The 21553-nt window shown below is 33.8% G+C and overlaps 1 protein-coding gene across 12 annotated transcripts in view; it reads left to right on the top strand.

Annotated features, from left to right (window-relative positions):
• EPHA6 (EPH receptor A6) overlaps nucleotides 1–21553 on the top strand; it is an 876888-nt gene that overhangs the window by 150928 nt on the left and 704407 nt on the right. For 11 of the 12 annotated variants that reach the window (XR_002337953.1, XR_002337952.1, XM_021070704.1 and 8 more), the window contains one exon: nucleotides 7784–8447. The exons of the other annotated variant lie outside the window; for it this stretch is intronic. Coding sequence is in view for 9 of the 11 variants with exons in the window: in XM_021070704.1 (XP_020926363.1) it covers nucleotides 7784–8447 (664 nt within the window). In the remaining 2 variants the exon portion in view is untranslated. The remainder of the gene's footprint in view (nucleotides 1–7783; nucleotides 8448–21553) is intronic. 12 annotated transcript variants of the gene reach the window in all.

Raw genomic sequence — 21553 nt, 5'->3', positions numbered from 1 at the left:
AGAAGCAAGCTCTTTAAAGCAAAAGTGTTGCAGTTCAAAAGTGTTACAGCTCTGTCTGTGAAAGTGTTACAACAAGTTTGTTAAAGTGAAAGTACACTCTCAGAGAGAGGACAGGCTGCCCTACCAGTAGGGGGACTGGCCCCACTTTACAGTTGGGTTTTCCTTTATATCCCCATGCTGCAGATGGGGAAGACCTAATTTTTCTTCCCAGGCAAGCCCACTGCATGTGAATGAGGGCTAGTGTTGACTGGTCTCAAGTGTATGCTTATCTGCATGGGGCATATTTCCATTTTCTGGTTGGTCTTGGGCAGGATACCCCATTTGCATGAGATGGTTCATGGCGAAGTGCCCTGGCAAGTCTCTTGTCATTGCACCTGCACATTGCATATATTGCCCCAATAGAGGCAGGGTGAATAGTGGGCCACATACCTTTCCTAGTAGGGATTAGGAAGGAGTAGGCCAGGTTGCTCAAGGTGGAGGGAGGGGCATTACAGTGAGACTGGTGGGGCAATGATAAGGGTCTGGTAATTCTTGTCTTGGTCAGAAACTTTGAGTTCAGTTTCCTTGAAGGGGCCTTGAAGCCCAACAAGAAGAAAAGTTTTTATACAGCAGACAGGAAAGCAAAGCAAGGAGATTATTTGACTGGCTATAGCTTAAGTGAGTATCTCATTTGGGAAAGGCTAGTTGGCTTTTTTTTTTTTTTTTTTTATGTTTTGCTTTCCTGACCTTGGAGCTTTTATAGGAATTTATTATAGCTTAGGTTTGGATTTGTTTGCATAGGCTACCAAGGCTTTCAAGCTACTTCAGTCTAATAGCCTCCTTGTTTAGTTACTTTAATACATGCTTCTTCAGGCTAGAATATCCTGCAAACTGTCTCCTTTTATGGATGGATAGATAGAACAGAGAGCTTCTTCTAATAGTCATTTTATGAGTCCTTTTCTCTGGATCAAAGAGAGGATATGTGAATTACATGTGACAAATAGAAAAAAACTTAGCCACTTGGAGTGTCTTTCTCATTGAAAGCTTGTGATTAAGCAAGAATCTGTTGTCTTCTGAAGGGATGCCAAGGAGAATATCTCAGAACCATATGGCTGTTTGTTCTAAGAATATAAATGTTAGATAATGGTATGGGAAAGTCTTTGTGGCCACAGGAGGAAATAACAATTACCCTTGTGAAACTGACAGCATTAACGGCCTGAATTTAGCCAGAACACAAATTGGGACTTGAATCCATGTGCTGGGAATCAAACCCAGCCTAAACCCAGACTGGGACTTGAACCTATGTTTTCACTCACCCGATGTCTGGACTTACTGAGGTTCAGGTTCTTTATGCCTCTGCACAGAAGGAATTCAGCGAGAGACAAAGTGATAGGCAAGAAACAGATTTATTAGAATAGAAGGCTTGTGAGAGATGCAAGTGGGCAGGTAAGAAAGTTCTGCTGGGAGGATCCAATGGCTACAGTTTTATCATCCAAGGGAAGTGGAGGTTGGAAGGGCCTGCCTCTTCCTTTCTGTGAGTAGTAGCTCCTCCTTAGTATCCAGTAAGGTGTATATTCAAATTCACAGAAGGGTGGTCCTCAAACTCTTGCCCTTGGTCTGAATCTGAATGCAGGCCTAATCCCATCCTCCACCCAATGACCTGAGGCAATTCTCAAGGCTCCACTAACGAAGCAAGCCTGCCTGAGCATATGGCTTTCCTGAGCAATTTATTAATTTACAGTGATGTCCCAATGTCCCCCAAGTTTCCCTCTTTAAATATGGTCCTTTATTGGGACTTCTATAACTACCTGTGCCTACTCCATCCCTAATCACTTGGAAGGGAGAAGTCTTTTATACTCATAGGTTCTAGGAAGGAGGCCATAGATGGCACACAAGGCCACAGGGGAAGCAGCAAGTTTTGGTCAAATGACAGAAGACAGGAGTCAAGGAAAAGCCTGATCCAGAGCCTTTACTGGAGTTTCTATGGGAAATGGAATGCAAGGCCAAATAGATAGTTCAGCATTGTCTGGTTTTAATAATTGCTGCAAACTTTGGACTATAGTGAGAGGCTCTACTTGCCTTGCTATCTGGCCTTGGGATGATTTAGGGCAGAAGAAATACTGGCTTGGTATGTGAGAGTTAGATAAGGAAGTAGTAGACTCAGATTTAGTTGATTTGCATTGAAAGATATGCTCGAGGCCGAAGCCTTTTGCTTTTTCATAGAATTGGCTAGTCCTAAGAGGGGCAGTCTCCCCCAGGCCAACACATCACTAGTAAAACATCATAAAATACAGAAAATAAAGTTAGAAGGCCTGGTTCTGGTTTTTGGACCATGGAAATACCAGGTATTAAGTTCCTTATCAGTAATGTTATCTTGAAAATATTTGTCTCACTTTATTAGATTAATGAGGATAAATGAGTTAACATTTATGAAAAAGTTTTGACAGTATAAATTGAGTGTACAAATAGTTGCCCTCAGGAATCATTATATCCAAGCTGCCCTTGAAATTTGTGAAAAAAATAACCCTTTGATGTACGAGTGAATCTTGCTTAACCAAAACCTCTCATTGAGCAGATATACCAAGTTAACAAAACTTTTCATCTCTGCACCCCATGATCCTAGGAAAGTCCTTATAAAATGACCAAGAGACAGAAGCTGCTCTATATTCTACTCATTTAGGCCATGTAAACAGAGTTTGCAAGATACTCTACTCTGCAAAAGCATATATGATTTAATTTTTCCTTTTGTGAGCTCTTTTTTACATTGTATATTGGTAAATTGTTTTGTATATTGGTATTTTAAGTCCTATATAAAAATTTCAAAAAACAGTTGAGATTAAGACTTTGGAGTATTTTGGGTTCGATGCTTACTATTTAAAAGCAAGTCAGCAAACAGCTGACTTAATGGCAACATTAATGGTAGGTATGATACATAGTTTTATCCTGTAATTTCTACAATTACTGAGTTTATAAACATCTAAATATTTCACAGTTAGAAGATATGTTTGTGTTTGTTTTTGTTTTAAATAGGGGCAAAAACATTTACCCACTAAATATATGTAGTACAGGACTAGATTGCCAAAACATATATGCATATAGATTAGTGTCATATGCTAATTTATATATACTCTTCTCCTTCTACCTTATTGAATCTTACTATTCTTTAAGGTTAATGTCAAATTTCTCTTTCTTGACCAAACCTGTCCAGTTCACAAGTGTGCTTTCCTTTGGACACTTACTCTGTTTATTATATATACCATTTGTTTCCTATATTCAATTCTGCACAATTATGTTTTCATAATTTATTATCTTACTCCATTATAATAAGTCCAGTAAGAGCAAGCGAGCCTTGTATATTCTTTCTATAAATTCACTAAATACTGTTTATTGCCTATTAATACATGATATGCAGGATCCATGGAGTACTTTATGAGGCAAAAGAGTTTTGAGTTATATATTTACATTAAGTGTGCAATAATGGAGAACATAAAGGGTTTTTAGAATATTTAACTCTCTTTGACATTAAAGAGCAATTACAGTATCCTACATTCTAAGTTGGTATTATTAGCATTTTTTTTTTTTTTAATATTTACCATCTTTAGACCTGGGGCAGTTGGTAGAGCTTTCATGGCCTTGCACATTCACTTCCCTAGCTACACCCCTCTTTGTGAAGCAGTGACCTTGAAAGAGAAGGAAATATGCTGCTACTTAGATCCTGTGCTTTTCTTCTATACCTCACTGTAGGTAAGACCCCAGAATTTCTTGCTCGGATGACTTCAAGTCTTCTTTCAAGAACTTCAGGGCTTCCTGTCTGGGTCCATCCTCCAGGGGGTGTACTGTGCTACTGGTATTTTGAATAGAGGACCAAAGTTGGCTTCTTTTTGTAACATGGGAGGGACTCAGTTTGGACATGAGCCTGTGATGCCCATTTATGCTTGGGTGATGCCCTTCATGATCTGGGATTTAGCTAGCATCAGAGAACAGGAGTAGAAATGGGGTTGACTAAGGTTAGCAGCACTCTCTGGATGGACCACCACTTGCTGGCATGGAATTCTGAGGAGTCCAAGAATTTTAAGTTTAAGCGTGGCCTCCCAGTATCTTTGTAAAGTAGGCAAATAGATCATAAGTAAAGTTCAATCTTATTTGAAAAATAAGAATATTGAAAATGATTTATCATTTAAAAATATTTACGCATTTGTTATGTTACCCCTCATACTCCCATTCTTTCCTTGGGCCCCACATTTTTAGAGCACTATTTATTTTAATGCTTGGATATTTTAACTCAAAGGTTATGTAACTATATAAATATGTTTGTGTAAATACAATGTTTCCTAAGGATACATTATGATTTAAATACAATACCATTTCTATATCTAATGATGTTAATTTTTTAGTAATTTTCTTAGCCTTTTAGATCTTATACCAATCTTGAATTTATTTTTGTTTCAGTTAATAATATCAACTTTTGATATCTAATTTAAATTTACTTTCAATATTCTTGGATAATATGAAATTTAGCAGTTGATCTGTTTTAGCTATTTTGGTACCTGAATCTCATTCTCATTTTTTTTTTTAATTAAAGAGAGAGGAAACACTTTTATCAAACATAAATTTAATATAGAAAATGATATACCATTTTGTTAAACATCCTTATGAAGTGCTTTGAGAAGAACCACATTTCTCTATATTTGCCTATATTTTTTTTTCCTTATGTGTTGCTTCAGATTAGCCATGATTCAGTGAATAAATGTCATATTATCCTTTTTTTTTTTCTTTTTACAGTCGCACCTGTGATATATCTAAGTTCCCAGGCTAGGGGTTGAATCAGAGCTACTGCTGCAGACCTGTGCCATAGCCACAGCAATGCCAGATCCAAGCCACTTCTGCAGCCAACACTGTAGCTTGTGGTAGTACTGGATTCTAAACCTGCTGAGCAAGGCCAGAGATGAAATCTGTATTCTCGTGGAAACTGTGTTGGGTTCTTAATCCACTCAGCTACAACAGGAACTTCTGTTCATCTCATTCTTGACCTTTCTCTCCATCTAAACATTTTTTCCCCAAACCCAACATCTTTTTAAATCAAGATATGTAATGATCTCAGAATTTCTTTTTGTTATAGAGGCAATTGTCACACTGTAGGAGACTGAGTTGTTTGATGAGCATGGCTAGTACTTTTTATTAATATGCAGAGATAAGATCTGAAGATGTTAAAAAATAATTACTCAAATAGCATTTATTGAGAGTATAGCTTTACACTCCTACATGGAAGAGTAGAAGATGCAGTGCAGACAATAATAATATATGCATTCCCTGAGAAGCAAAATCAAAAATTTTTTTTGGTATTTTTATCTTTTCTCGGGCCAGCCTCCACAGCACATGGAGGTTCACAGGCTAGGGGTCCAATCGGAGCTGTAGCTGCCAGCCTACACCAGAGCCACAGCAACACAGGATCTGAGCCGCATCTGCGACCTACACCACAGCTCACGGCAACGGCGGATCCTTAACCTTCTGAGTAAGGCCAGGGATCGAACCCGCAACCTCATGGTTCCTAGTCAGATTCGCCAACCACTGAGCCATGATGGGAACTTCAAAATAAATTTTGATTAGAAATTTATCTAAATAAGAATAATCACTGAATAAGTATTTTAGAGGCTCTCCAGTGAGTAAAATGCTTAGAATCTTATGTGCTTAATTTGACAGTTCTCAGATTTTATAATCTGCATCTTATTATTTATATTTGAAATGATTAGTTTACCATTTTAAGAGAAGTGTAATATTTCTGGTTTGCCCTAAATTTAAGTGTAAGTTATATAAGACCTATGATATGATTGGATGAAAGGCAGTAAGATGGATAACTTCATGTGTCTCTGTGAGATTATTGGTTCACCCCTGATAAGCAGTGATTGTGTTTGGTAAAATTATATCCACAATTCCGTAGAAACTTGTTTCTTCTGGAAAATATCTTTAGGATTTTAATCAAGCAAATTAAATGAAACTTTAGGCAAAGAATTGTATTTAGGTGTGCTTGATGGATAATATAAATTTTTTATTTGTGGGAAATTCAAATAGATAATTGAAAAGATTTAGTGCCATAACAATCCAATAGACTGAGGAAAGTAGCCATTCTATTAGAATGTAAACCAATTGAAATCTCACCAGTCTTGATCAAGTAACTCTACAGCCAACTAAAAGAAGAAACTGCAAACATAATGAGTTAAATAATCTTATTATAAATCACTTAAGTCTGATATCAAGAAACAGAACACTTATTCACTATAGAAAATAGTTTATGGTTTCCGCTATACTTTAATAGAAATGAGAAACTGATGACTAGGATGTTTTCCCAAAAAGACTATAAAATTATCAGAATGTGTCTGTTTTATTGGAAATTATAATAACTATAATTTTATACAAATGAAACACACAGTATAAATTTGTAATATAGAAGTATGTGAAATTAAATGTATAAGTAATGATAATGCCAGTTAATTTCAAGGTACTAAAACATTCATAATAAAATTTTAAGGAGTTCCTGTCATGGCTCAGTAGTTAATGAACTAGTATCCATGAGGACTCGGGTTTGATCCTTGGCCTCACTCAGTGGGTTAAGGACAAAGCATTTGCCGTTGCTGTGGCTGTGGAGCAGGCCAGCAGCTACAGCTACAACTCTGATTCGACCCCTATCCTGGGAAGCTCCATATATGCCCGGTGCAGCCCTAAAAAGACAAAAGACAAAAAAAAAAAAAATTAAAAAAAGGATAAACAAGATTTTCCCATTCATGTAAGTGGCAGAATGTTTGTATGTAAACACACAGAAGTAAAGATAAACCAATGATCTAGCTCAGAGTAAAAGCCAGAGTGTTTCCTTGATTCTAAAGGCTTTTTTGCCTCTTCTCTGCCTCTCCATCCAGTGCCCATTCATGCTATTCCTAAAACATACATATACACTCCTAACTCAGGGATTTGTACTTATTGTTTCCTTTTCACAAGTTTCACTATCTCACTGTCAAGACATAACTTAAATGTGACTACCTCAGTAAGGCCTTCTCTGGCCAAGCTATTTAAAATGGCAACCCTGTGCCCATCTCCCTAATTATTTTTCCCATAGTACTTTATGCTCTATTATTCAGTTGACTTATTTACAATTTTTTAAATAATGAAGGAAGGGAGTTTTTAATCAGCTAGTTCACTCCTATATTCCTAGTGTCCAAAGTAATGCCTCATAAATATTTCTTGAATAAATCTAAGGCTTTATCTGTGTCTATTCTCTGTCAAAGTATACATGTAAATATTTAATCAAATATTAATAAACATACCTCAATTTGCGGCAAATTGTATATAAAGACAAATGGTAATTGTAGTTATCAATCATTAGTTATTAGACTGTAAGTAATTGATCTGGTTATTTGATCACATAATGGGTGCTATATTAGAGCACCAGAAACTATTTAACCTTTATAAGTATGAACTTATTTAGGCCTTATAACAACTCTGTAAAACAGGTGCTATTATAGCTCCATTTTATAGTTGAGGAAGCTAGAGGTTAAATAAAATATCCCTTGGTGTGGCTGCTAACAACTAACATGAGAGAAAGTAGATTCATATCATTCATATCAGCGGGTATGTTCAGAACTCATACTCTTAAGGAAAGGCACCTGGTTAAAATACTGCATAATTGTTGATTTGCTTTACTTAATTTCTATCCTTTTAACTCATTTTTCTTTCACTAAAACAAAATTTTAAAAGTAATCACATATTTTAACCTCTCTGGTTTTAGAATCATTTTATCTTATTTTATTTACAGTGGGATGCCATCACTGAAATGGATGAACACAATAGGCCCATTCATACGTACCAGGTATGCAATGTAATGGAACCAAACCAAAACAATTGGCTTCGTACAAACTGGATCTCCCGTGACGCAGCTCAGAAAATTTATGTGGAAATGAAGTTCACACTGAGGGATTGTAACAGCATTCCATGGGTCTTGGGGACTTGCAAAGAAACATTTAATCTGTACTATGTGGAATCAGATGAGTCCCATGGAATTAAATTCAAGCCAAGCCAGTATACAAAGATTGACACAATTGCTGCTGACGAAAGTTTTACCCAGATGGATTTGGGTGATCGCATCCTCAAACTCAACACTGAAATTCGTGAAGTGGGGCCTATAGAAAGAAAAGGATTTTATCTGGCTTTTCAAGACATTGGGGCATGCATTGCCCTAGTTTCGGTACGTGTTTTCTACAAAAAGTGCCCTTTTACTGTTCGTAACCTGGCCGTGTTTCCAGACACAATCCCAAGAGTTGATTCATCCTCCTTGGTTGAAGTAAGGGGCTCTTGTGTGAAGAGTGCAGAAGAGCGGGACACTCCTAAACTGTATTGTGGAGCTGATGGGGATTGGCTAGTTCCTCTTGGAAGATGTATCTGCAGTACAGGATATGAAGAAATTGAAGGCTCTTGCCACGGTAAGGTAGAAGCATTTAAATAATTTATCATGCATTTAAATTATAGCTTTAAAAAGTAAGCTTGTTGTATATTTGTTTTCAAAAAATACATTTTTGAATGCTACTACTGGCAGAATTGAGGAGGAAATGAATTTATATTAGCTATGAGATAATTTCTCCTTTTTTTTTCTCCTCAGAATAGTGTATGAAAATATAAAATAAATTATATACCATGACCAGTGTACTTCCATATTGATTTCAATAAAGTAGTTGCTGTATGAATTGCTCTATTCACCCTTTTTTTTAAAGGAAAGCAACATAAAGAGCAGCAACAACAAAAAAAAGGGATTCACAATGGGCATTTGCCTGACTTTCATGTTTTGTTGGTTTAGAGATAATATGACATTTAAAGATAGTTTGAAAATAATTTTTTCTTTAAGTTTGAGTTGCAATGTTTGAATAGTAGCTAGATAAGCTGAAATTGTATTTAAATATGTGAGGGATTCATGTGTATGTATATGAATCATATATATGTTTCAAAATATCTAGTTTATAAGAGTGTTAGGTATTTGCTGATTGAGTAGAGTGTACTGAAGGTTAATTTATCCTTTTCTACTATTAAATAGAATTTCTTACCACATAACACATTAGTTTTTTTGTTGTTGTTGTTTAAATGGCAGTATTTGTGCAAGATCAAACTGTTAGGAAGAATTAACACAATGCAATGTTGATTAAGTTTAAAACCATACCTTTTAAATTGTCATGATAATGAAATGTCTAAAATTTTAAGATGAAATAGTTTTCTTTTATATGAATCATTTTATGAAGGCTTATTAATCTAATAAATATGTACACTTAAAAATTTTACGTATCCTAATGAAGATAATTTACATCAATTTTATTTGGTTTTAGGATTCATAATCAAAATACAAATAAAGAAATAAAGTTATTACTTGTTAAATATAACAACATAGTAGAGATACCTTCCTCTCAATGATAAATTATGTGTAGGATTTTTTTCTATAGCACTATATTGAATTTACTGACTTCTTTGTTGATGCTATATTACTATCTATTAAAAGGGTGAAAATAAATAAGAAAAAAACATTTTTTTATATAAGGGTCATGGATAATATATTTGAATTTTTAAAGATTTTCTATCAATGACACTTGGGTTCTTGAACATGAAAGAAGTTGACCAGAGCCTCTGATGATATTATGTTAGATTATTTGAAAATATTGTTTGTATAAAAGGTTTGTTGTATATTTTTATAAAGCATGAACCAACTTTCCCTTACATGTTTCACTGAAGTTTATCTGTATAGATTTAATTTAAAAATGTTATTCACCTATAAAGGATTTTGGATAAAACAAAAAATAAGTTACAAATGATTTTTTGAAAGGGCTCTATAAAATATTTTATGTTGGAAAATGCGCCAAAGAAATATTCACATATGTGAATAATTTTTCAATGAGATTTAGAAGACAGTAATAGCCAAGGATAAGATATATTACATATACTAAACATGTAGTTTTACCATATTTTATGTTAGAATCTGGGTGTCAGTAATAATAAATAATATATTTTTATGTCATTGATCATAGAATTAGAAGTAGTGACAGTCATTGATGGCTCTCTCTCTCTCTCTCTCTCTCTATATATATATATATTTTTTTTTTTTTTTGCTTGATATATTTGTTGTGTAAAATTTTGTTATTTCCATGCTTTAAAATTTCTTGAGTTGTTGGGCAAAGATGATTTTGGACAAATGATAATTATTAGCTTATTTAGAGCTACTGTTAGACTCATTCATTTTTATGGTATCTTTGTTATAATTTATTTGATTGCATAAAGAGTCATTACAGTACAAGTGTTCATCATTTTATTGTAGAGGATGCCAGGAATTGGAAAACTAGGCTTCACTTCTAAATCTATGGCTCCCTAACTTTGAAATCAGTTTCTGGTTTCACTTAAATGTCTGATGCTTCATCTGAGATGGTTGAGGCTTATGTGTAAATCCTGATGGCAATTGTAATATATTTCCTTTTAGGAAATCATTATTTTTTTTTCTTTCTTTCTCATTAAAAGTAGTTACCGTGACATTGAAGATCACAATTTGGCCTTTTCTAAATTAGACAAATTGTTTCCTGTTCTGTTTGTATTATTTTTGAATAATCCACATATTTTTCATGTCTCTCTTTCTCTCTCTTTTTTTTTTTTCCTTGTACATTTTATCTAGCTGCTTGGTGTCCCTTTCATCTTTCTTTTCTGTGTTGGAATTTCATTCATCCTTCTAGGTGTAGTACAAATGTCATATATCTTGACATATGCCTTCGTTCTCTGTGCTATAATTTGTACTAATTATTTATGTTTCCATTTCACCAGGGCTGTCAGATAAAAGAGGTGTATCTAAAAATCTTTGAAGGGTAAGAAATGTATTGATGTGAATAAGTAGAACCAGGCTTTACTGAATAGTTAAATGTAAAAGTTGTTGGTATACCAACAGAGTGCTCTGTTTCTTCTGATTCCTCTGAAATAGGAAAGTTTTCTTCAGGGAGGGTTGTGGTATTTAGATCTAGAATGCTTTAGAAAACTATTTGTATCTATCATTTTATGAGTCAGGATTCTAAGTTACTGATAAGAAGATTTGTTTTGTTTTGTTCCTCCCTGCCCCACCTGGGACCACTTGGTAATTAATTCCAGCCTGGATAATTCTGTCTGGTCTTTGTGTTTTTTCCCCTCCTCCTTCTGCCCCTTCTCCCCTTCCTCACCTCCTCCCTTTCTCTTTCTCTTCCATTTCCTCACTCCAAGTATCCATGCCTTTACCCTGGTGCTTTAACTTTTCCTGCCTTCCAAGTACAGTGCAGAGGAGCCCTAAGTTACTCATCAATTAGGCCCTTTTTGCTCTGTGTTTATTTTGTGGAATCTGAAATGAGCAATACTAGAGCACTGCTAGTATCTGCATATCTATTCTGAAATTCAGGCTACTAAGAATGATGGAAAAAATATAGATTTATCTGAAATTCTGCTGTTAGAAATGATAAATAGGAAAAAATTACAATGAGCAATTAGGAGTGGTCATAATTTACTTAAATAAATTTGAGAAATCTTGGCCTGCAATCTAAGAAAAATGCATTAAGCTGGTTTAAAATAAAATAAATCTACATCTACTCATTCTGTTGTATCAAATGAAGGGTGTATAGTTATTTGTACTTAAATAATTTGTTACCATATTTTATCATAGAGTTATACTACTAAATGTTAGAACTTGTGTTTTTTTTTCTTCTCTAATGTTGTTAAGGTATATCTAGATCCAAATTCTAGAGGCACAAATGAGAGAGTCACATTTATTCTTGCTGTTTTCAATCAGGTTTTAACAGACATAAACATTATATTAAGCAGATATGCTGAAGTTTAAACATAGTAATTTAGGTGACTCCACTTTAGCATTATAAGCAGTATTTTATACTTGGCTCCAATCTCTATTTTACATAACTTTTAAATTTATTTCATAGGTTCATAATTAAAGCTGTCATACTTAAGCATATTGATGTCACAGATTTAATTTTTTAATTGTCTTAATTTATTCCACTTGAAGATTTGAATTAAAAATAGCATTGATTAATAAAGCATTAATTTATGTCAAATAGTCCTTTGCTTCATATAACTAAGAATAATTTAACACTATGGAAGAAAATTGGAAACAATTAACATGCAAAATTGAACAGTTTTTGTTGAGTTGTGAGTTCTGAAGTGATATGAATCTCTAATGAACTCTTGGATATCAGGTTAGAATAAATCCTATTAAGGTACTAGCACTTGTACTTAGCAAAATTAGTTAGGGTTTGGTATTTTAGAACTGCTGGAAATATATCTTTATATTTATTGCAAAGATATCTTTTTTAAAAACCTTTAAGTATCACATGCTATAATTTAAAAAAACAACATTTGGACTGTGGAAATTAAAGTTCCAAAACATTGAAAATGTTTTATAACATTTTTGCTTCCTAAAAATATGCATTTATTTATTTATTTTTCCATAAGCGCTGCTTTAAAATTCCAGAGGAAGGGATGGTGGCAATTCTCAGACCACTGCATTATTGTTCACAGAGGTGAATGGGATATGCAGGGCCTTTGGTGACATAGCTATTGATTTTATCTCCTTAAGAATGTTATTAAGGCTTCATGACTCTGTCTTCTGCTGCAGTTCAGAAACATTTATGCTCTGTGTTTATGATCTTCTATCTAATCATGTTATCAGAGATGATTGTGGAAGCAGAGAGCATAAAGAAATTTTGAAACACTGGGATTTGCTGGCATTAAATAAGAGGTTTTGAGAATGTGATGAAAAGCTGAAAGGTGAGATTGGGATCAGAAAAAAAGGGGCAGACTTATTGGCCCAGAGAGTATATTAACTTTCTAAAGGTTCTCACAAACTAAATATAAACTCTTACAATATAACCTTCAATTCCAAGTAGAGCTGCTTCCATTGCATGAGGCAATTCCGGACTTCCAACCGGCTTGAGAAGAATATGAAATCTAGAAGCTTGAAGGGGTCTGAAAATAGAAGGTTTTATTTCTAAACAAAACAGAATAAAGTTATATAATTACATTATAGTCTGTTCTTTGTCACACTTTTAAACAGCTTAAAACCTAAACTGTCTGGAAATGATCATTCGTAGTAAATTATTTTTACCAAATTTTGACTTCAGTTTTAGTCTCTGTTTTATTCTCTGTCAACTTGAAAGCTATAAATTATATTCCTGTAGGAGCTATGCTTAATTAAAAAATATTTTCTAAACACATACATTTAAGAGGGGATAAAATTATTTAGCATCTTTCTTTTCTTTCAAAAAAACCTGAAATCACTTTCTTTCTGGTAAACATCATCTAGAATTTTACTTCTACCCTTTAAAGAAATAAAATCAATAGTTTTACAAAGTCAATACTATGATATGGCAAGCTATATTAACATTTTATGTTTGCTATTTTTTTGTATCATTATCTTCTTTCTTCTAGGTTCAGTTTTCTAACCGTTGAAGTATATGCTTTGGTAGACCTTTGGGCAAGGTCTTTACAGTATTTAAGCTCTTTATTTAATGAATGTCTAAAAATATCTTTATTTTGCCCTCCCTTTTCAATTTATGGAATACAATTTTATAGAGTACTGTTATTTTTCTTCAACATTGTGAAAATATTATGTCCCTGTTCATAAGACTGTTATTGACAGTGACCTTCTGACAATTGTGATTACTTGGGAGATTATCTATAGGTTCTGTATTTTGTTTTTCAATTACATTATTATGTAAGTGTTATTGGATTTATTTTTTCAACTTTGGTTTACATTTTATGTTTGTAATCTAAAAAAGTGTGTGTGTGTGTATGTGTATGCATGTTACTTTCTTCTGTTCTCCATTTCTAGGATACCTATGAGATGACTTTCAATATTATCCTCTTCATCTCTGAATTTTTTTTTAAATTTTAGTCTTAGCTAATTTTCAGCTTATGAATTTTCATTTTGGCTACACCTAGTTAACAGATTACTTTATCTTGAGGGTTTTTTTTTTTATTCCTGTTTTTGTTTCATTTCTTCCTGCTTTATTTCATAATTTCATTTTCTTTCATATGGATGTTATTTTTTTATGGATCTTTATTTTTCTTTTTTCTTTTCTTTTTACAGCCATACTTATGGCATATGGAATTTCCCAGACTAGGGGAGCTGCAGTTTCAGGTCTCTGTTGTAGCCACAGCAATGCCAGATCCAAAGTGCATCTGCTACTTATACCCCTAGCTTGTGGCAACCCTGGATCCTTAACCCACTTAGGGAAGCCAGGGATCTAGCCACATCCTCATGGAGACTCTGTTGGATTCTTAACCCACTGAGCCATAATAGGAGTTCTTTATGTATCTTATAAGTCACTTTTAAGTACATTTTGAAAGAAATTTGGTCTAAATATTTCTAACCATTATTGTTGACATGTACTTTGAAATTGTATCTTGTGTGTTAACTCATTTTTTATGTCTTTTTTTTAATGTGGAGTGTTTATAGTTGACTAATCCTCTCTGACACCTTATAAAGAGAAAACTTAAGTCCTAATAAATTTACCAAAGAATTTGTGTTAGTATTCCTGAGTGACAGGAGTTATACTCCATGTAGTGATTCAGGGGTCCTGGACTATTTGCATTTAGTGGGCCAGTCATTTCTTAGAGCCTTGTACTTATCTTTGTCCAGCTCAGAGTTTGTAGAAGGCACACATGCTTTTTAGCTGATTCAGATCTGAAGAACCACATTATTTGCTCTCACCTACCAGTAGTAAGAACTAGTTATATGACCACACTCAGCTACGAATAGGGGTGGAATGTTGTCAAATGTTGTCCCTGGCTCACTAATCACTTTCCAGCAATAATTCTTTATCAAGGAAGAGAAAACCCATTTTTTTGTAGATACTTGGTAATCTCTGCAGTCATCTGCCACTTCACCCACAGAATATACATGCTCATCCTCACATATCTGTCAAAACAAAGGTTTCTCCATCAGATTCATATATGTGCTCTTGTCAGCTGGTGACCTACACATTAAAAGCCAAGCCTTTTACCCTTAACACAAAATATGCAATGGCTGAAAAAATAGAAAACTCCCATTAAGAAAGAGAATAATGCGAACCACATAGCCATGAGTCCTCTGTAGCAATAATGGGCATGCATTGTAAAGAACCTTGGTGGATCTGGACACTCATTCAGTGAGATGCTCTTATCCATTGATCATCAGACACTCATTCAGTGGTATGATCTTATCCAGAGCATCTCACCGACCATCCCCTTGTCCACACTCTCTTTGAGCTTTTTATTATCCTGACAGTTTTTGAAGTAGTTATTGGTGGATAAACAGCTTTCATACCTGTTTAATGCTCATCTATTTTGGGGATGCAAAGATCATTTTATAGTTACAGGCTCTTTTAGACCAGACTCATGATTTGTTGCTAATAATATTTCCTAAAAATCATAGTAGTCTTTTAATCTATCAGCCAATTCTATGTGTCAGAAACTGCATACAAAGTCCACACCGAAAGATCTTTGATGTAATTTTCAAGTATGTTTTATTTATTAATTTATTTAACTTGCTTCTTTATTCACATGCCTCTCTCAACTTAATAGCAGCTAACTTGAGGTTGTTTTAAACAATAGAGTCAGGTAGATCTTGGACATAGGGCTGAGTCTTTTTGTTTAGCTAAGATGTCTTAGTCTATCTCTGGTACTCAATATGCTTTTTCCTTAGTTTTTTCTCTGGTGAATGGGAAAGAAGTCATCTTCTCCTATGCTAAAAGCACCAAAGTTCTCTACTCCTCTATTCCTTTTCCTTTCAGTTTTCAACCAAGTCAGTTATTACCTGGGCTCATCTGTTCCCGGAAATAGCTCTTTTGATGTATCAAGTAGTAGTCAACCCAAAGAAATCAGTACTTGACTCACCTTCCAAGTTACTGGAGATAAAATTTTACCATAAATTTACTAGTGTATCATATAAGTTTCTACCAGCCCAGTCTCCTATTACAGTTTTGCAAATCATCTGCCTCTTGACTATTAATAACTTAATGCCATATATTTTAGGTTTTTGTTTTGGGTATATTCCAGTTGAAGGATTGGATATACATGTATAAATGCATACACACACTCTTAATTTATTGTCATATTTAAAAACTAAGAGGACAGAAATTCCAAATTCTAGAGCCTTAACATGTAGAAGTTCATGTTTCATTTATATTACATCCCAAGGTATTCTTGCTTATTGAGGACTTTCTTGCATACAGAAAATAGCAGAATTACACATTTTTCATCTGTAGTTCCATTATAACATATGGTTTATAGTTATCTGTATCCAGTGAGAGAAGGAGAGCTTATAGAGTGCACACACCTTCTTCTTAAAAGCCTTGCCATAGAAGTGACATATACATTTTGCCCATAATTGCCATACTTGTAAAAATTATATATTCAAAAAGTAAAAGCTTTTTTTGCATAAACTTTGCTATTAAGCTACACCCTGTGTAAATAATCAGAATTTTTCTATTAACATATAAGCAGTAGACTATGTATCAAGGTTCACATATAAACTGAACTGATTATGGTAAATTACACATTGGGATGAAAGTTATTTTTATAAACTGAAACCCTATGCTCTTTCCATAGAAATAAATATGATTCAGTATTTGAAGAAGGGATGATTATTTCCACTTAGCATCCATAAATTTCTTAGCATCAGAAAACATTTAGGATAAAGTTTCCAGTGGAATGTTATATCGTACATTGAAGATATAATGGCAAAACTTTACCGGAGAAGAAAAAGACCTCACTTTTCATTTTATAGATACACAGTGTAATAACAAAGTATTATATTTAGTAAATCTACTTAATTCAGATTAAATCATATTTTAAGCATCATAACTATAAATAGTAAAATTATATCATCATCTTAAAATTTGAAGATAATTTTGTGTTATACTTTCCTCCATTATCTATTCAGAACTGGCATTGAAACTACAGAGGTATGATTGACTGTGTACCCTTCATGTGAACAAAAATGTAATAATTTGCATTTTTAGGATATTCACATATATAAGCTCTAGGGAAGTATATTTCAAAGGACAACACGGTTCTAAGGAAAGCAGGCATCAAAGGAAAAACTTGACACAGAAAAAGCAGTAGGTGAGACAGGGTTGAAGAGTAAAGTATCTGATATAAATATATTTAAAATGTTTATTTTGGTTTAAGATATCTTGTTATCATTTGTGAGAAAAGCATTTTGCATTTAATTTATATTAATAGTTATTGTTATTACCTGGGAGGTGATGATAAATACACATTTTCATGGTATTCAGGGGACATTCTTAATATTTTTGAGTCCTTTCAAATAATGATTTATAGTGAGAGTTAAATAAATTACTGATGTCCTTGATAATGTATTTAGCCTTTTTTTTTTTTTTTTTTTTTTTTTTTTTTTTTTATTATTTTCCCACTGTACAGCAAGGGGGTCAGGTCATCCTTAGATGTATACATTGCAGTTACAGTTTTTTCCCCCACCCTTTCTTCTGTTGCGACATGAGTATCTAGACATAGTTCTCAATGCTATTCAGCAGGATCTCCTTATAAATCTATTCTAGGTTGTGTCTGATAAGCCCAAGCTCCCGATCCCTCCCACTCCCTCCCCCTCCCATCAGGCAACCACAAGTCTCTTCTCCAAGTCCATGATTTTCTTTTCTGAGGAGATGTTCATTTGTGCTGGATATTAGATTCCAGTTATAAGTGATATCATATGGTATTTGTCTTTGTCTTTCTGGCTCATTTCACTCAGTATGAGATTCTCTAGTTCCATCCATGTTGCTGCAAATGGCATTATGTCATCCTTTTTTATGGCTGAGTAGTATTCCATTGTGTATATAGCCTTTTAAAGAAATAGTTCTCTTTTTTTGTACTGGAAGTTTTATTTCCTCTTAACATGTAATACTATACGATTGAAAAATTTCATATTACAGGTATTTCCTCATCATGATTCTGTAACTGGTTACTATTTTCAGTCCGAGCATAAGACAAAGTATCCATATTTAAAATGAGATCTAATAAATAGGCAATATAGTATTAATGAAAATGGTAGTCTCTCTTTTACAGAAAACTATAGAGTGATGATAAATTTAAAGGGATAGAAATTTCCAGTTGCTACTTGCTCTATAAAAGGACTATCGCCATAAAAGCAAATGTGCGGTACCCAAGTTGATGGGAACCATGGGAATATAAAAACAAACCGTGCTTTATCTTTAGCAGTGGGCAAGGAAAAAGCAGGATTTATTCCCATTATTTCATAGTATCAAAAGTGAATGCTATAAAAAGTCACATAAACCTCTTGAAAGATGCAAACCCTATTCCTTTGGACAGAGACAACCATTGTCTTGGACAGAATTCTTTAAATAGGATCATTTTATTTTTTGTCTTTTTCTTAAAACAATTGATATTCTCATTTCTTTATTTTAATTTCTTGTTGTAGAGTTTATTACAACTATTTAGAATTTTTTTTTACCATAACTTGGTAAAAAAACTTATATTCTTTTCTGCTGTGTTAACTCATTAAATATTTTAAATAAAATCAACTGGAAAAAATTTAATTGATGAAACTTTGAAATGGCATTAACTATGGATTATGTGATACCTTTTTTAAAGATCCTCTTTTAATTTACTAATTGCATTATGACCAAAAAGCTAACTCTTTTTAAAGCCCAGTTGTATGTGGGTAATTATAGATTGCGAAACGTGAACTAATTTTCAATGCACATGAAATACTATACTTAATTATGTACTTTAACATTTTATCCTGTAAAATAAATAGCATACATTAATTAGGTAAATATTTTTATTCACTATTATTGCTAAATTTTTTCAAAAGTACTCTGGAATCTCTTGAGGTGACCACAAAATTTCTCTATATAGTTATTGATAAAAATGTTATAATAATATATTCCTTAGAAGACCAATCTTTATTCAATAACTAAAGTTGTCTGGTCCTGGTGCATTATTACTTTAATTTTTAATTATATATCTTTCTTAAATTCATTAAAAATTGTCAATAGGGAGTTCCTGCTGTGGTGCAGCAAGTTAAGGATAGAGCCTTGTCTCTGGTGGCACAACTTCCATCCTCAGCTCAGTGGAGTGGGTTAAGGATCTGGTGTTAAGGATCAGCTGTGGTGTAGGTTGAAGTTGCAGCTTGGCTTCATTCCTTGGCCTGGGGACTTCAATAGGCTATGGGTGCAGCCAAAAAAAAAAAAAAAATTGGCAATAGAATATTCTATCTAATGCAACAAAATTACAAATTTGTTTTGAGTGATGTAATGATGAGTAGAATAAGATATACACTGTGTTCTTAGATGAGAAGTTTAAATATTTGTAAGATATAAATATTAATTTAGAATTATAAGCAGATTACACAAAATTTTCATTGTTTTTGCCACATTTTATTTTATTTTATTTTATTTTATTTTTTGTCTTTTGTCTTTTTAGGGCCACACCTACGGCATATGGAGGTTCCCAGGGTAGGATTCTAATCAGAACTACAGTTTCTGGCCTACACCACAGCCATAGCAATGCCCGATCCGAACCATGTCTGCAACCTACACCACAGCTTACAGCAACACTGGATCTTAACCTACTGAGCAAGGCCAGGGATTGAACCTGCAAGCTCATGGTTCCTCTTCGGATTCAGTTCTGCTGCGCCAAGACAGGAACTCCATTTTTGCCACTTTTAACAGAGCAAAAATGATTATAAATCTTATATGAAATAATGAGCAGAATGATATATAGATCATTTGAAAAGAACACTAAAGGAGGTTAAGAGAAATATTTATCAGTGATGCTGAGTGAAAGGGAAAAGTAGACTAGATCACATGAAATAGTTTAATTTATGGTAGAGATTGTGTATTGATATGGAGAATAAAAGGATTATTTAATACCACAATTCTTACTTTATATGGATTGATATTGGGGAGGGGAGAGCAATAGTGACTTGGATATAGGACCAGCACTGCCAACCCTACCAAATCCCAGAGGAGCTACCTTCACCACTGAAGCCATCTTTCTTTAAACTCTGTGCAGTTAGCCTCTAATTGTACCTTAGTTTAGGGATCTATCTGGGGGCAAGAAAAGTGCCAGAGAATTTCTCATTGCTGTAAAAGTTATAGCAAGAAGACATTGGTTTGTAGGATACAAGTTAGGATTTTCATGGCAATTTGCAACTATAATGAAACAGTAATTTTTGAAGAACAGAAAAGGTGAAAGAAAAACATTGTGGAAGAAAGACAGTATTATCCAGTTATTAAATGTGGATTTTGGTTAATCAAAGGAAAACCCTAGATTACTTAACCTAGATATTGTTAAAGAAAATATAATTCTGATACTTGTTAAAGAACCATAAGGCAGACTTTATTTAGGGGGACTACTGAAATGGAATTTCTCAATAGTGGAGAGAAATTGAGCTTAATTCTGAATACAACAAAGAAAAGTGGAAATGTATAGCCAAGCATGGTGTGGGTCAGTGGATGGGAAATTACTAAGCAGAAACATAAGGTATAGGGGAGGATTCTGGCTAAATCAGCTTTGCAGGATTCTTTCATAATGGCGGACCAGGGTGGTCAGATATCACCTGGGAAATGCTGGAAGATGAGTAGTTGATCAGATATTTAGGGTGCAAATTCTCGCTAAAATTAGACTCCACAGGAACTGAGATGTGGTCAGGCCTAGTTGAACAGAGGACTCAGAGGAGAAACACTTTGTCATATCATGTAACACTGTAGCTAAAGTCTGCAAACTCTACATTCTATGCCCTTTTCAAGAATAAATTTTTTTAGAGCACAGCCAAGTCCATTAATTTACATGGTATCCCTGCTTTCAAGCTACCACTGTAGAATTGAGTAGTTGCTTCGAAGACCACATGGCTCGTAAACCTATTTCTTACCTAGTCCTTTACATAGACTTCTTCCTTATAGGCATATTAAGGTATATATGGGAAGCCAAATAAAATTATCAAACTTGTTCTTTTAAGTCTATTATAAAAGTGTATACATTTTAAAAATTAAACAGTATAAAACTTCTAGTGGAACTATTTTACTCCCAAGTTAGCTGTCATTTTATTGTCATTTATTAAATCATCTATGCAAGGAATATAACTTCACAAACATTCAGTAGAGGATATCATATGGATTTGTTTTGGGAAACAGAGTTTGTTTTTTATTAAAATGAAGAAATACCTGAAACAAAAGATCATATTAGTAAAAAAATGTTGGGAGTGTGTGTGTTTTCATTAGAAGAGTGTTAGATCAGTGTTGGCCATTTGCTGATGAGACCATTTCAAAGACCGCCTTTGTCAGTTCTCTCACTGAAATATCTAGACTGGTTGCCATGTTAAACACCGCACTTTTTTTTTGTTAAAAATTGATGAGTAAATAGTTTATATTCTTTGTGGGAAAGAATACACAGAAGCAAATGGTAAGTAAAATTCAGACTGTCTTTTATTTAGAAATGCCAAGAAACAGATTTTATGTGAAACATAATGCTTGATTTCAAGTAGGCTCCCATTTTTTTCTCCCTACTTTCA

Source organism: Sus scrofa, chromosome 13, assembly GCF_000003025.6.
Source record: "Sus scrofa isolate TJ Tabasco breed Duroc chromosome 13, Sscrofa11.1, whole genome shotgun sequence".
Taxonomy (NCBI): Eukaryota; Metazoa; Chordata; class Mammalia; order Artiodactyla; family Suidae; genus Sus; species Sus scrofa.
Note: the sequence above shows the minus strand (reverse complement) of the source record. Positions and strands in the feature narration are given on the sequence as shown.